Here is a 16,130-nt window from a genome sequence, read left to right as displayed (position 1 = left end):
AAAACTGTAAACTCAAAGGTTAAGAATTACTGGTGATAAGCTGTTGAGCGTTATCCTCAGGTGTTGTGCCATTGACTCGTTGCCATAGAAACATTTGTAGAGGGGAGGTGTTAGTAAGGTGACCGCGCTCACGTGGGGCGCCAGAAATATTTCTGCACCCAGGCGTCTGTGACCCTAGGATCGGCCCTGGTCCACTGAGTCTATTTAAACCAATGACAGCCTGAAAGTCCACCCAAGTTTTATTGTGTGTTGAGACCTGATAAAGGGGAATTGGGTTGTCCCTTGAAATGGTTGTTTCCCTAACTACAAGTTAACACGCTGTATGAAGCTACTTGTGAACAGTGGTGGCCCCGGTCAGCCTGTCATTCGTTTAAATAGGCTGAGCTGCCGCTGCTATTCGCATGTCCCAATCATTCTGCGGATTCTTGCTGCTGGACTTTGTGCAGGCTCCACGCAACCGGCCATGTGAAAGAGGCCTAATTGTTGGTTAAAAAAAGAAAGGTCCCTACTTTCATATCGGGATCTTTGTCAGCGTTTTCCGAAGGCCTCTATTCCTTTCTATTGCTACCTCCAAATTCGTCACTTCCTGACTCACACGCAGAAACTATCGGAATGGGGCCGTTCCCTGACATCTTTGGAGCGTCTCTGTGATGCCCCTGGTCCGCACCGGCATATGGTTTCGATCTTATATTCTATGCTGTTCCCTTCCTCTCACGCACCTACGGAGGCTCTTCGGGCGCGATGGACTCGGGAGTTGGGAGTGGACCTCTCGGAAGAAGACTGGTCTCGGGTGCTTTTTCACATGCATAAGGGTTCCCTGAACGTATTGACCCAAGAAACTGGTTATAAACTTTACTCCAGTAGGTATAGGACTCCAGATCTTCTGCACAAATTTTCTACCTCCAACTCTCCGCAGTGCTGGAGGTGTCTGCAACATAAAGGCACCCTACTACATGTATGGTGGGACTGTCCCGTTCTGCAACCGTTCTGGAAGGAGGTTCAAGCCTTAATCTGCCGTATTACCACGTACACGCCGGACTACTCGCCGGCGCAATATCTTCTGCACCACACCTCACTTTCCTACGCCAGCTACAAAAAGTCCCTGACCTTACATCTGATCAATGCAGCCCGGATGTGCGTGCCGTGCCATTGGTTGTCCACCACACCTCCGTCGGTTGCTGAATGGCTTCGCAGGGTTCGGCGGGTGGCGGAGATGGAGGACATCGTAGCCCAAGCCAAGGACTCGCACCATCAGTACCGCACAACTTGGGCACCCTGGACGCACTTTCAATCGTTGCCAGAATTTCAAAACGTGAGCACTTGAAATCGCTGGCTACTTTGTAACCCTTTTGTTTTGTACTGGGGTGCTTTCATGGATGTTCAGTTCATTATACCTCTTTTGATGCTTGTCTCCTGCCGGAGTGTACTGCCCCTTTTTACATGCTACCCTTCCCCTCCTCCCTTTTGTGTTTTTCCTCATTTGCCCTACCTGGCCCCTTTCCTATATTCCTTCCCAACCCCCCTCACTCATCCCCTCCCTCCCTCTTAGGCCTCTCACTAAATTACTCAGGGTTCTCCATTTAGCACTCTGAGGTGGCTCTGGCTCCACCGATGACAGTTGTGGCGCCCATGTTCAGAGATGTTCATACCGGATAACCCACTCTTCTGCGGTGGGTCCCCCACTCTCTGACACAGGTAGCTCCCTTTAAGGGGTGTTGGGTTTGGGGGAACCACTAGGCTTTCTCATAGGTAACCCTCATACTCCGGTTCCCACCAGGTGGGAGGGTGCTCTACCCAACGAACCCTTTCAATAGACCCATATTCACCTGGCACTCCCACGGGCTCTCTATTTGCGCGCCTTGGTGCTACATGTCACTTTATGGGTTTGCCTATGATCGCTTATTATCCCTTACATGCATTGTACTACTTACCTGTATATCACTCTTGTACTTGCTCATTTTTGTGGGCTTTGTTAAATGCCCATTACTGCTTTGTTCTTTTTTTTTGTACTATGTATGCTTTTTACCTTAATAAACTGTTTGGAGAAAAAAAAAAAGAAAGGTCCTATAAAAACATCCAAAGCATTTCTGGGGGCAACCCAATTCCCCTTCATCTGGGCTCAACACAGGATAAAACCTGGAAGGACTCTGAGCAAACAGCAACCTCACAGATCTATATTAGAATCTAGAATGTGGATTCAAACCTGCATAGAGGAACAACTTGGCAAAAGATACTGAGCAGCAACTTTTTAAATGCTCAAAAATTCACAAAGAAAATGCAAAAATTCTCTTTCTATGGAATGAAATGTACCTGATGACTGTTCTATGAGTTTGGTGGAACAATAGGTGTCAGATGGACAGGTGAAATTCACATCCTGATTTCCATAATAGTCTGGAGGATAAATGCATATTAAGGCGTGATCTGGAACAAAAAATAGGAAAAATTATACAATTGGATACGATAGATAGATAGATAGATAGATAGATAGATAGATAGATAGATAGATAGATAGATAGATAGATAGATAGATAGATAGATAGATAGATAGATAGATAGATAGATAGATAGATAGATAGATAGATAGATAGATAGATAGATAGATAGATTGCAGTGACCTAGCCAGTCTCCAGACCTTAATCCCATGGAAAATATGTGGAGGGAGCTGAAGGTTCAAGTTACCAATCGTCAGCCTCAAACCCCGACCCTAATGACTCGGAGAGGATCTGCAGAGAGGAGTGGGACAAAATCCCCCCTGAGATGTGTGCAAACCTGGTGGCCAATTAGAAACATCTGACCTCTGTGATTGCCAACAAGGGTTTTGCCACCAAGTACTAAGTCATGTTTTGCGAAGGGGTTAAATACGTATTTCACTCATTAACCACTTTACCACTAGAGCATTTTGCTGTCTTACGTCTGGGCCACTTTTTGTGATTCTGCGCTGTGCGAATTTAACTGACAATTGCGCGGTCATGCGACGCCGTACCCAAACAAAATTTACGTCATTTTTTCCCCACAAACAGAGCTTTCTTTTGGTGGTATTTGATCACCTGTGCGATTTTTACTTTTTGCGCTATAAACAAAAAAAGAGCGACAATTTTGAAAAAATAACAATATTTTTAACATTTTTTTATATGAAATTCCCCCCAAAAAAGATGTAAAAATCAATTTTTTTTTAAATTTTTGGCCAATTTGTTTTCCGCTACCCATGTTTGGTAAAAAAAAATCGCAATAAGCGTATTTTGATTGGTTTGCGCAAAAGTTATTGCGTTTACTAACTAAGGGAAAGATTTCTGTCATTTTTGGTGTTTTTTTTTTAACGAGTAATGGCGGCGATCTGCGATTTTTTTTGCGGGACTGCGACATTGCAGCGGACAGATCGGACCCTTGACTGACATTTTTGACACTTTTGGGGGTACCAGTGACATTACTGCAGTAATCAGTGCTATAAATATGCACTGTTACTGTAAAAATGACACTGGCAGGGAAGGGGTTAATTTTATTGGCGAGGGAGGGGTTAATGTATGCCTGGTGCTTACTAACATGTGGGGGGGGGGAGGTGACTGAGTGAGCCAGGGACAGATCGGATGTTCAGCTATGCCTATGCCCCGTACACACGTGCAGATTGTCGGCCGAAAATATTCAACCGACGACCGATCGGCCGATTGTAGGCTTGTTAGTATGATGCTGCCGACAGCGCACTTTCGGCCGAACAGAATCTGTCGTGCAAGCATTAAAATTTTTGTATGCCGGCACCAGAACAGGCGGGCGGATCTCCAAACTGGATTCCCCGATGATCGGGGCAGAGCAGCGGCGACCGCCGCCGCTCCTCCCCTGGCCCGACTCCCGCTGTGAATGAAAACAGCGGGAGCACGCCTCCGGCGGCGCGCGAGCGCCACCTACAGGGGAGGAGTCTAGCGACGTAGGTATACGTCACTAGACGATAACGAGCCACTGTGCCGCAGTAGCAGCACAGTGGCTAGTGTTAAAGTGGTTAAAATGCAAATCAATTTTTAGGAGTTTTTCTGGATATTTTTGTTGTTATTCTGTCTCTCACTGTTAAAATAAACCTACCATTAAAATGAACGACTGATAATTTATTTGTCAATGGGAAAACTTACAAAATCAGCAGGGGATCAAATACCTTTTTTCCCTCACTATAGACAGTTAATGAATATAGACACCACTAGCACCACTGGATAGATAGACAGATAGACAGATAGACAGACAGACAGACAGATAGATAGATAGATAGATAGATAGATAGATAGATAGATAGATAGATAGATAGATAGATAGATAGATAGATAGATAGACAGACAGATAGACAGACAGACAGACAGACAGACAGACAGACAGACAGACAGACAGATAGACAGATAGACAGATAGATAGATAGATAGATAGATAGATAGATAGATAGATAGATAGATAGATAGATAGATAGATAGATAGATAGATAGATAGATAGATAGATAGATAGATAGATAGATAGATAGATAGATAGATAGATAGATAGATAGATAGATAGATAGATAGATAGATAGATAACGAATACAGACATTGTAAATAGACAGATTGATAGATAGTTGATGCACTGTAGATAGACAGGTAGACAGTTATTGAATGTAGACATTGTAGGTAGATAGTCTAATTACACAGAACAAAATTATAAACGCAATACTTTTGTTTTTTGCCCCCATTTTTCATGAGCTGAACTCAAAGATCTCCGACTTTTTCTATGTACACAAAAAGGCCTATTCCTCTCAAATATTGTTCACAAATCTGTCTAATTCTGTGTTAGTGAGCGCTTCTCCTTTGCCAAGATAATCCATCCACCTCACAGGTGTGACATATCAAGATGCTGATTGGACACAATGATTATTGCACAGGTGTGCCTTAGGCTGGGCATAATAAAAGGCCACTCTACAATGTGCAGTTTTATCACACAGCGCAATGCCACAGTTGTCCCAAGTTTTGAGGGAGCGTGCAATTGGCATGCTGACTGCAGGAATGTCCACCAGAGCTGTTGCCCGTGAAATAAATGTTCATTTCTCCACCATAAGCCGTCTCCAAAGGCGTTTCAGAGAATTTGGCAGTACATCCAACCAGCCTCACAACCGCAGACCACGTGTAACCACACCAGCCCAGGACCTCCACATCCAGCATCTTCACCTCCAAGATCGTCTGAGACCAGCCACCCGGACAGCTGCTGCCACAATTGGTTTGCATAACCAAAGAATTTCTGCACAAACTGTCAGAAACCGTCTCAGGGAAATTCATCTGCATGCTCGTCGTCCTCATCGGGGACTCGACCTGACTGCAGTTCGTCGTCGTAACCGACTTGAGTGGGCAAATGCTCACATTCTATGGCGTCTTCCACTTTGGAGAGGTGTTCTCTTCACGGATGAATCCCGGTTTACACTGTACAGGGCAGATGGCAGACAGCGTGTATGGCGTCGTGTGGGTGAGCGGTTTGCTGATGTTAACGTTGTGGATCGAGTGGCCCATGGTGGTGGAGGGGTTATGGTATGGGCAGGCATATGTTATGGACAACGAACACAGGTGCATTTTATTGATGGCAATTTGAATGCACAGAGATACCGTGACGAAATCCTGAGGCCCATTGTTGTGCCATTCATCCGCAACCATCACCTCATGTTGCAGCATGATAATGCACAGCCCCATGGTGCAAGGATCTGTACAGAATTCCTGGAAGCTGAAAACATCCGAGTTCTTGCATGGCCAGCATACTCACCGGACATGTCACCCATTGAGCATGTTTGGGATGCTCTGGATCGGCGTATACGACAGCGTGTTCCAGGTCCTGCCGATATCCAGCAACTTCGCACAGCCATTGAAGAGGAGTGGACCACCATTCCACAGGACACAATCAACAACCTGATCAACTCTATGCGAAGGAGATGTGTTGCACTGTGTGAGGCAAATGGTGGTCACACCAGATACTGACTGGTTTTCTGACCCCCCCGGACCCCCAATACAGTAAAACTGCACATTTTAGAGTGGCCTTTTATTGTGGCCAGCCTAAGGAACACCTGTGCAATAATCATGCTGTCTAATCAGCATCTTGATATGCCACACCTGTGAGGTGGATGGATTATCTCGGCAAAGGAGAAGCGATCACTAACACAGATTTAGATTTGTGAACAGTATTTGAGAGAAATAGGCCTTTTGTGTACATAGAAAAAGTCTTAGATCTTTGAGTTCAGCTCAGGAAAAATGGGGGCAAAAACCAAAGTGTTGCGTTCATAATTTTGTTCAGTGTAGATAGATACTTTGTAAATAGATAGATGGTTAAATAGTCTAGAGCAGGGATTCCCAAACTACGGCCCTGCAGTTGTTCAGGAACTACAATTCCCATCATGCCTAGTCATGTATATGAATGTCAGAGTTTTACAATGCATCATGGGATGTGTAGTTCTCCAACAGCTGCAGGGTCGTAGTTTGGGAATCCCTGGTCTAGAGATAGATGGACAGGTAAATTAGATAGATAGATAGATAGATAGATAGATAGATAGATAGATAGATAGATAGATAGATAGATAGATAGATAGATAGATAGATAGATAGATAGATAGATAGATAGATAGATAGATAGATAGATAGATAGATAGATAGATAGATAGATAGATAGATAGATAGATAGATAGATAGATAGATAGATAGATAGAGAAATACAACTATACAATAAACAATCACATGTATATGGAACCCACCAAATTTTTAGGATTGTGTTTCCAGTTCTGGTAATACTACAATGTACTAGGACATTTTGGACAATTGTGTTCTTCCAACCTTGTGGTAACAGTTTGGTGAAGACCCTTTTCTGTTCTATCGGGACTGTGCCCGATTGGAAATTCAGATTGTGAGACAGGTCTTCTCATGCAACATCACTACCTGACCTCACAAATCATCTTTTTTTTGACCAAATGGACACAAATTCCAAAAAATTGCATAATCTTTTGGAAGGTCTTCCCAGAAGAGAGGACACTGTCATAGCTGTAAAGCAAGGCTAACTACATAATAATTCTCAGGGTTTTGGGATGGGACATCCAATATTCTCCTGTAGGTTTGATGGTCAACTGTCCACCAGATTTTGCCCATATAGTGCACTTATAGATAGATCGATGGATAGACAGACAGACAAAACAATGAGATGTCCTCTGACCTAAACCATTTACTTACTTATTCCAGTAACAGCTGACAGTAGAAGCAATAGACGTCCGAGGGTCATGGCTGGGATATACTCTTCACTCCACTTGCTGGGCTGCTCTCAGTTCTGTCCACAACTTGATATATACGGCAAGTGCCAGCATAGAGATGGAATAATACCAGAGCCTCTGTAGAATGCTGGTAATATTATTAAATATTTAAATGTTGAACCTTAACCATAAAACATAATGTCATATACTCATTTACATATATTCCACTAGTAGAACAATGTGTATTACGATTCATGGAAAGGTATGGTAGACTATTTGCATCTGTGCCTAGAACATGGGTGTGTGAGTTTTGTACCACTGTAATATTTTAATTGCATGTCATCAAACTAAAATAAAAGTAACTAAAACAAAAGTGTTGAAGATCTCCAAAGTCCTTTGTTTTACCTTAAAGTGATACTAAACAGAGATGTGTTGTTCGCCATAATTCATTCACATAAATCATACACTATATTACCAAAAGTATTGGGACGCCTGCCTTTACACACCCATGAACTTTAATGGCATCCCAGTCTTAGTCCGTAGGGTTCAATATTAAGTGGGCCCACCCTTTGTATCTATAACAGCTTCAACTCTTCTGGGAAGGCCGTCCACAAGGTTTAGAAGTGTGTCTATGGGAATGTTCAACCATTCTTCCAGAAGCGCATTTGTGAGGTCAGACACTGATGTTGGACGGGAAGACCTGGCTCGCAGTCTCCGCTCTTAGCCCTCATGCACACGGGACGTTTTTTACAGCTGCTGATTTTTGGCGTCAGACATTTTTTTCTACAGCCAGTAAACTCCCCAGCATGTTATCCTATGTGTCCATGCACACATAGGCTGTTATCAGCAGTTTTTGGCAGGGGCGTTTTCTGGTTGGGAAAAAAACCCTAGAACTTCAGGCGGTCCCTGGGTTACAAACAAGATAGGGACTGTAGGTTTATTCTTAATTCGAATTTGTTTGTAAGTCGGAACAGGTACATTTTTTAGCTGTAGCCCCAGCCAAAAGAATCATTTTTAAGATAGCATAGGGAAGGGTTAACACCCCTGTATCATTTGTTCTTCTGTCTGTAACCCTGTTCAGAAGACTTCACCTCACTTTCTGTCCCTGTGACAACTGGATTTTGAAAATTTTGGGTTGTTGTGGAAACAAGGATTAGTGATAAAGCTTCAGTGGAGACACCTTTTTCCTATGAGAACTATTCCAGGAGTGAATTTCCCTTCCCAGAAAGCTGAACGGTTCCACGGGACATTGTGGAGATGGTTGTTGGTGACCCAGGTTGTGGTTTTGCTGGCAGATCCTCTGTTTGCGGGGTGGCAGGTGCCACTGTCACTACAGAGGTGGATGAAGAGGCCAGACTGCAGCAGCAGAAGAGGAAACAGGAGGAGCCAGAGACCTTTCTTGGTTTTTGAGCTGTGCACTCCACTGCAGCTCGTGCTTTGCACTTAGATGCCTGGTCATGCAGGTTGTGCTCAGGTAGAGAAGGTTTATGCCTCGCTTCAGGCTCTGATTGCACAGCGTGCAAACCACTCGTGTCCTGTCATCATCACATTGTCTGAAGAACTGCCTTGCTAGGGAACTCCTTTGAGCTGGCTTTGGTGTGTTCGGTCCCTTGCTGCATTGGGCAGCAGCAGGCGTAGTGTCTAGGGCACGGCCGCTCCGCTTTTGCATCCTGCTCCCTCTTCTGCTGTGCTGGTGGCTCTGTGCGACCACTGCCTCTTCCTCCAAACCACTCAGGTCACCTGCATGACGTTCATTCCATGTGGGGTCTTCCACCCAGTTTTCATCCCTGCCCTCCTTGTCGGTTCTGCAGCAGTTGGCACCTGTGTTTCGTCATCATCCGAGACGTGCTGCGATGGTCCTCCCATGTACTCGTCTGGAGACATAATTGGTTGGGCATCGGTGCACACAATCTCTTTCACTTCTGGGGCAGGGCTAGGTGGATGGCCCTGGGAAACCATGCTAACAGAGTCGTCAAAAAGCAGAAGTCATGCTGCATGACTTGGGGCTCAGACTGTTTGGCTGATTTGCAAGGGGGTGAGGTGAAAGATTAATGGACATCGGCTGCAGGTGCCACCTCTGACCTTTCAGCAGAAGACTGGGTGGGAGACAATGTGAAGGAACTGGAGGCACTGTCAGCAACCCAATCTACTATTGCCTGCACTTGTTCTGGCCTCAACATTTTTAGAGGCTTATTAGGCCCTGCCAAATACTGCTGCAGGTTCTGTCGCCTACTCGCAGCTGAGAAAGGTGTTTCAGTGCATGTAGCTGGCACTGATCGACCACATCCTCTCCTTGCAACAGGAGCTCCACCAGCAACACCACGACCCAGGCCACGTCCCTTATTTGACCTTCTCCTCATATTTATCGAATTTCGGATCTTCCCCTAAATGGGTTTTTATTGCAAAGTGGAATACAACAGTATGCAAAGGGTGTATCTCACTGTAACATATGCAAACTAGGCCGCAATTACATTTTTATCCCCTAAATGGGTTTTTATTGCAAAGCAGAATACAACAGTATGCAATGGGTGTATCTCACTGTACTATATGCAGACTAGGCAGCAATTTATTTTTTTTCCCCTAAATGGGTTTTATTGCAAAGCGGAATACAACAGTATGCAATGGGTGTATCTCACTGTAACATATGCCGACTAGGCCGCAATTAACTTTTTATCCCCTAAATGGGTTTTTATTGCAAAGCGGAATACAACAGTATGCAATGGGTGTATCTCACTGTAACATATGCAGACTAGGCCGCAATTTATTTTTTTTACCCTAAATGGGTTTTTATTGCAAAGCGGAATACAACAGTATGCAATGGGTGTATCTCACTGTAACATATGCAGACTAGGCCGCAATTAAATTTTTATCCCCTAAATGAGTTTTTATTGCAAAGCGGAATACAACAGTATCCAATGGGTGTATCTCACTGTAACATAAGCAGACCAGGCTGCAATACATTTTTTCCCCTAAATGGGTTTTTATAGCAAAGCGGAATACAACAGTATGCAATGGGTGTATCTCACTGTAACATATGCCGACTAGGCCGCAATTAACTTTTTATCCCCTAAATGGGTTTTTATTGCAAAGCGGAATACAACAGTATGCAATGGGTGTATCTCACTGTAACATATGCAGACTAGGCCGCAATTAAAATTTTTATCCCATAAATGGGTTTTTATAGCAAAGCGGAATACAACAGTATGCAATGGGTGTATCTCACTGTAACATATGCCAACTAGGCCGCAATTAACTTTTTATCCCCTAAATGGGTTTTTATTGCAAAGCGGAATACAACAGTATGCAATGGGTGTATCTCACTGTAACATATGCAGACTAGGCCGCAATTTATTTTTTTTACCCTAAATGGGTTTTTATTGCAAAGCGGAATACAACAGTATGCAATGGGTGTATCTCACTGTAACATATGCAGACTAGGCCGCAATTAAATTTTTATCCCCTAAATGAGTTTTTATTGCAAAGCGGAATACAACAGTATCCAATGGGTGTATCTCACTGTAACATAAGCAGACCAGGCTGCAATACATTTTTTCCCCTAAATGGGTTTTTATAGCAAAGCGGAATACAACAGTATGCAATGGGTGTATCTCACTGTAACATATGCCGACTAGGCCGCAATTAACTTTTTATCCCCTAAATGGGTTTTTATTGCAAAGCGGAATACAACAGTATGCAATGGGTGTATCTCACTGTAACATATGCAGACTAGGCCGCAATTTATTTTTTTTACCCTAAATGGGTTTTTATTGCAAAGCGGAATACAACAGTATGCAATGGGTGTATCTCACTGTAACATATGCAGACTAGGCCGCAATTAAATTTTTATCCCCTAAATGAGTTTTTATTGCAAAGCGGAATACAACAGTATCCAATGGGTGTATCTCACTGTAACATAAGCAGACTAGGCTGCAATAAATTTTTTCCCCTAAATGGGTTTTTATTGCAAAGCGGAATACAACAGTATGCAATGGGTGTATCTCACTGTACCATATGCAGACTAGGCCGCAATTAACTTTTTATCCCTAAATGAGTTCTTATTGCAAAGCGGAATACAACAGTATCCAATGGGTGTATCTCACTGTAACATAAGCAGACTAGGCTGCAATTAATTTTTTTCCCCCTAAATGGGTTTTTATTGCAAAGCGGAATACAACAGTATCCAATAGGTGTATCTCACTGTAACATATGCAGACTAGGCTGCAATTAATTTTTTTCCCCCGAAATGGGTTTTTATTGCAAAGCGGAATACAACAGTATGCAATGGGTGTATCTCACTGTAACATATGCAGACTAGGCCGCAATTAAATTTTTATCCCCTAAATGGATTTTTATAGCAAAGCGGAATGCAACAGTATGCAATGGGTGTATCTCACTTTAACATATGCAGACTAGGCCGCAATTTTTTTTCCCCCTAAATGGGTTTTTATTGCAAAGCGGAATACAACAGTATGCAATGGGTGTATCTCACTGTACCATATGCAGACTAGGCCGCAATTAACTTTTTATCCCCTAAATGAGTTTTTATTGCAAAGCGGAATACAACAGTATCCAATGGGTGTATCTCACTGTAACATAAGCAGACTAGGCTGCAATAAATCTTTTTCCCCCTAAATGGGTTTTAATGGCAAAGCGGAATACAACAGTATGCAAAGGGTATATCTCACTGTAACCTATTAATGAAAATCTGAAAAATATTTGTCCCCTTAATTGGTGCTTGAATACCAGATTTGAACTGCAGTGCCTAAACGCTTTAAGTCACAGTATAATATGAAGGAATTTTTTTTTCTTTTTTAAATGCAGATTAAGCAGACACATATGCACGGAGCTTGCATTAAATGTGCAGCACCGCACGCCGCCCACCTAACAGACTGATAAAAGTTTTTTTTTCTCCTTTCTCCTCCTCACTGGGCTCAGGTCAGGGCATAAAGATCGTGCACTGCACCCCCACACAATACAATCAATGTAGATCGCTGTCTGATTAAAGAAGGTTCTTCCTATTCTTTCCCTGAAAGCAGTCTCCAGCCTGACCTTACAATAATCTCCTATCTCTCCCTCAGTAGCAGCAGCAACAGGAACCTCTCCCTAGTATAGTTTGAGCAGAGTGACGCACGGCGCTATGTGACCAGCTTATATAGAGGCTGGGTCACATGCTGCACTGGCCAATCACAGCCATGCCATTAGTAGGCATGGCTGTGATGGCTTCTAAGGGCACACTAGTTAAACGCTTGCTGATTGGCTGCCTTGCACCTGTTGAAACCGCGCCAAAAACATCAAATAACCTTGCCGAACAACGGACAGTACCCGAACATACAGTGAAATGTTCGGGTCCGTGTCCAGGTACCGAATACCCAAAAGTCCGGTACGATCCCGAACAATACAGTCCGGGTTCGCTCAACCCTAATTGTGACCACTGTACCTTGTTTATAAAAATAAAAGAGTAACAAGGGTTGTGGGACTTTGAGTGAGGTTAGTCATTAGTAGATATCAATTAGATGTAAGATGTAGAATAATGAATAATTTGTTTAATATTTCATAAAGAGTACAAAAAATAGACATATACAAATCAAAGACTAAACATGAATTATATAAATTCATATAAATATTTCCATAGTAATCAGTCAATGAATAACTAAATTCATCAGTACATAGTATATACTGTATAAACATGTAAACAGTCTTCAAGTAGTCTATCTTCATATCTTATAAGCTCGATGCGTTTCGTGGCTCTGTGTCCACTCATCAGGAGCTGATTAAAACTTGAATCTGCAAATATCATAAAAATACAACGATTTTCAGATATCGAGTAGGAAATATAACAACTTGCTCCAATATAAATAAAAAAGATTTTAGCTACTTACTGTAGTAGCCCAAAAACTTTGGGAGGAAAAGGAGCCACCCCAATAGCAACTGTCTCACCCGGGGCTGAGGCGGGTATATTGGCCAAGGTCAGAACAGGGGCGGGAAGAGAAGGAGGGGTAGCTGAAATTGTCCCATAGAATGGGCAGGCAGGGACATCGCACAAATAGGCAGGAATTGTGGGAGCACATCGTGACCAAAATATTCTGAAACAAGATTATTTGAAAAAATAATTTTGACTATATATTTATCATATTCCATATGTGATTATATATATAAAATGTATAATAGGGTGAAAAAGAAAAAAGTGGTCATGTGTGTTGAATCAGACCAGAAAAACTACCGTAATGAAAAAAAGATGTAAATAGTTACCCGAAATGTATCAGCTAAAATTAGGTGAATAAGGAATGCCAAGATAAAAGTGAATGAGCATGAGAGAAAAAGATGAAAAATATTAAAATAAATCAAGTGCCCCATGCGTGAAAAACACAAAATTTAAGAATAAAAAAGTATAAAAGTGTATCCAGGAACATCTTACCGATGACTGGGTAAAGAGATGAGGAATACTGTGCAGGTGAGAACTGAATAAAACCAAACCATTGCAAGGAGCAGATAGAAGAACAGATAGAAGAACAGATGGCCTCCTAGCCCCTCGGAACTCAAGCAACCCACTGACCAAGGCAAACTCCCACCAACGCCATATGGACGCAATTAAAAAGGTCAGGGAAGCATAATCTCATATCCGGAGCTGTACCTTGTTATTGAACCATTGTGGGATGTTTATACTTATAATAATGTGTATTGTACTTTGTATTTAGGGGGGTGGACCTTGTTGCTGAATAGTCTGGTCACCTAGGCTGGTTTAAGTGACTAGGTAATCAGCTCAAGTTAATTATATCAATGTCAGCTATTAGTTGCTAGAAGTAGATTAGCATAGTTTATGTTGGTTGTTGTTTAGGTATTTTAATTATATTCCTGTTTACAGTTTGTATTGTTAGGGTTATATGATCAGGAGGGGGATATCTTACTGTGGGGTATAAAGTATGTGTCTGAGTTTCAATAAACAGTCAATATACAAGAAAAGGAAGGTGCCATGCCTAGACTGGTCAATGTACCCAGCAAGCCAACACCACATCCCTATTAATACATAGAACAGGAAAAAATAAAATGGTATCACTATCCCTGCGGACTCTATATGTGCCCCAGAGTAACCGCTAATGGTGGGCGTGAACCAAGGTGATGGGATTTTAAGGGTGAGGCTTGTGAGGGTATATGTTTAAGATAAATAATTCAAAAACAAGATAAAATAATGATTTTTATTACAAATTCATAAAAACAGTCACATACAGTGATACATCTTGATATCGCAAAGATACTTAAATGTATGTAGAACCATTGAAAAATGCTAGGGGTCACTCGTGTCCAACATGTTTCGCCGAGAGGCTTCTTCTGGGACAATACAGGAGTGGTGACCTCTACTGGTTCTAAGTATGAATAACATACAGTCAGTTTACAAAAATATGCCAAGTTAATTACAATCAGATATAGAAATTACAATGTAATAGGGCTCACCACAGATTGTATCTAGAGCAAAGCAGCCATATCAGCGTCCGTGTATCAGGGATCATGGCGATCCATCCAATGGCGGGTAATAACCCTGAACTACAAAGTCCAGCCAGACCTGATCCCGCTACTTTAACAGGAACCGGACCGAGCTCGGTCGAACGGGAGTAAATCTGAAAAGAACCAGCATTCCATAAAGGGAAGAAGCTAGTTACTAAAAATCCCATATGATACTGAAATCAGGTGTATATAGGTACGTTACCCACGCTCTCCAATGGTAGGGCAGTAGCAGTGAAGAGATCATGCTTAGGTTGTGAAAAGAAACTCATATGGGATTTTTAGTAACTAGCTTCTTCCCTTTATGGAATGCTGGTTCTTTTCAGATTTACTCCCGTTCGACCGAGCTCGGTCCGGTTCCTGTTAAAGTAGCGGGATCAGGTCTGGCTGGACTTTGTAGTTCAGGGTTATTACCCGCCATTGGATGGATCGCCATGATCCCTGATACACGGACGCTGATATGGCTGCTTTGCTCTAGATACAATCTGTGGTGAGCCCTATTACATTGTAATTTCTATATCTGATTGTAATTAACTTGGCATATTTTTGTAAACTGACTGTATGTTATTCATACTTAGAACCAGTAGAGGTCACCACTCCTGTATTGTCCCAGAAGAAGCCTCTCGGCGAAACATGTTGGACACGAGTGACCCCTAGCATTTTTCAATGGTTCTACATACATTTAAGTATCTTTGCGATATCAAGATGTATCACTGTATGTGACTGTTTTTATGAATTTGTAATAAAAATCATTATTTTATCTTGTTTTTGAATTATTTATCTTAAACATATACCCTCACAAGCCTCACCCTTAAAATCCCATCACCTTGGTTCACGCCCACCATTAGCGGTTACTCTGGGGCACATATAGAGTCCGCAGGGATAGTGATACCATTTTATTTTTTCCTGTTCTATGTATTAATAGGGATGTGGTGTTGGCTTGCTGGGTACATTGACCAGTCTAGGCATGGCACCTTCCTTTTCTTGTATATTGATTGAAACAGGGGTGCAAAACCCCAGAAGTGCTTTGCACTTGCCATTGCCTACTGGTTTGGATAAATAAACTTCTTCAGAAAATGTTATATATTCCTTTCTTTAATTTGCGCTATATTTGTTTATTACAATAGTAAACAATGTATGTTTAATTAAGTTAATATTATGACCGTAGACTTGGCAATCAATGGTTATATTGGTATGTTTAATTGGACTGTAATCTAGGTACTTTGGTTTTTCCTGATCCCTTTCTTTTTCCCCTCCCCCTCTCCCCCTCTGGATATTTAAATATCTGAGATTATATTGCTAGCCTCTCTTTATAATCTTTCTCATATGTAGTAAATTCCTTCCTTAGGACTAGTTCCCATTTTCCCATGATGGCAAAAATGGCACAACTAGGAGGAAAAAACTGGGAGGATT

At 42.2% G+C, this 16,130-nt stretch overlaps 1 protein-coding gene across 1 annotated transcript in view; it reads right to left on the bottom strand.

Moving 5' to 3' along the window:
* Positions 1-7,252, bottom strand: part of LOC309569007 (phospholipase A2 inhibitor gamma subunit B-like) — a gene marked incomplete at both ends in the record, with an annotated part of 83,111 nt that extends 75,859 nt beyond the window's left edge. The window contains 2 exons of the mRNA XM_082274768.1: positions 2,311-2,421; positions 7,204-7,252. Coding sequence (XP_082130894.1) covers positions 2,311-2,421; positions 7,204-7,252 — 160 coding nt within the window. The remainder of the gene's footprint in view (positions 1-2,310; positions 2,422-7,203) is intronic.
* Positions 7,253-16,130: the final 8,878 nt, after the last annotated feature.

Source organism: Pelophylax lessonae, assembly GCF_965119305.1.
Source record: "Pelophylax lessonae genome assembly, chromosome: 12".
NCBI classification, from domain to species: Eukaryota; Metazoa; Chordata; class Amphibia; order Anura; family Ranidae; genus Pelophylax; species Pelophylax lessonae.
Note: the sequence above shows the minus strand (reverse complement) of the source record. Positions and strands in the feature narration are given on the sequence as shown.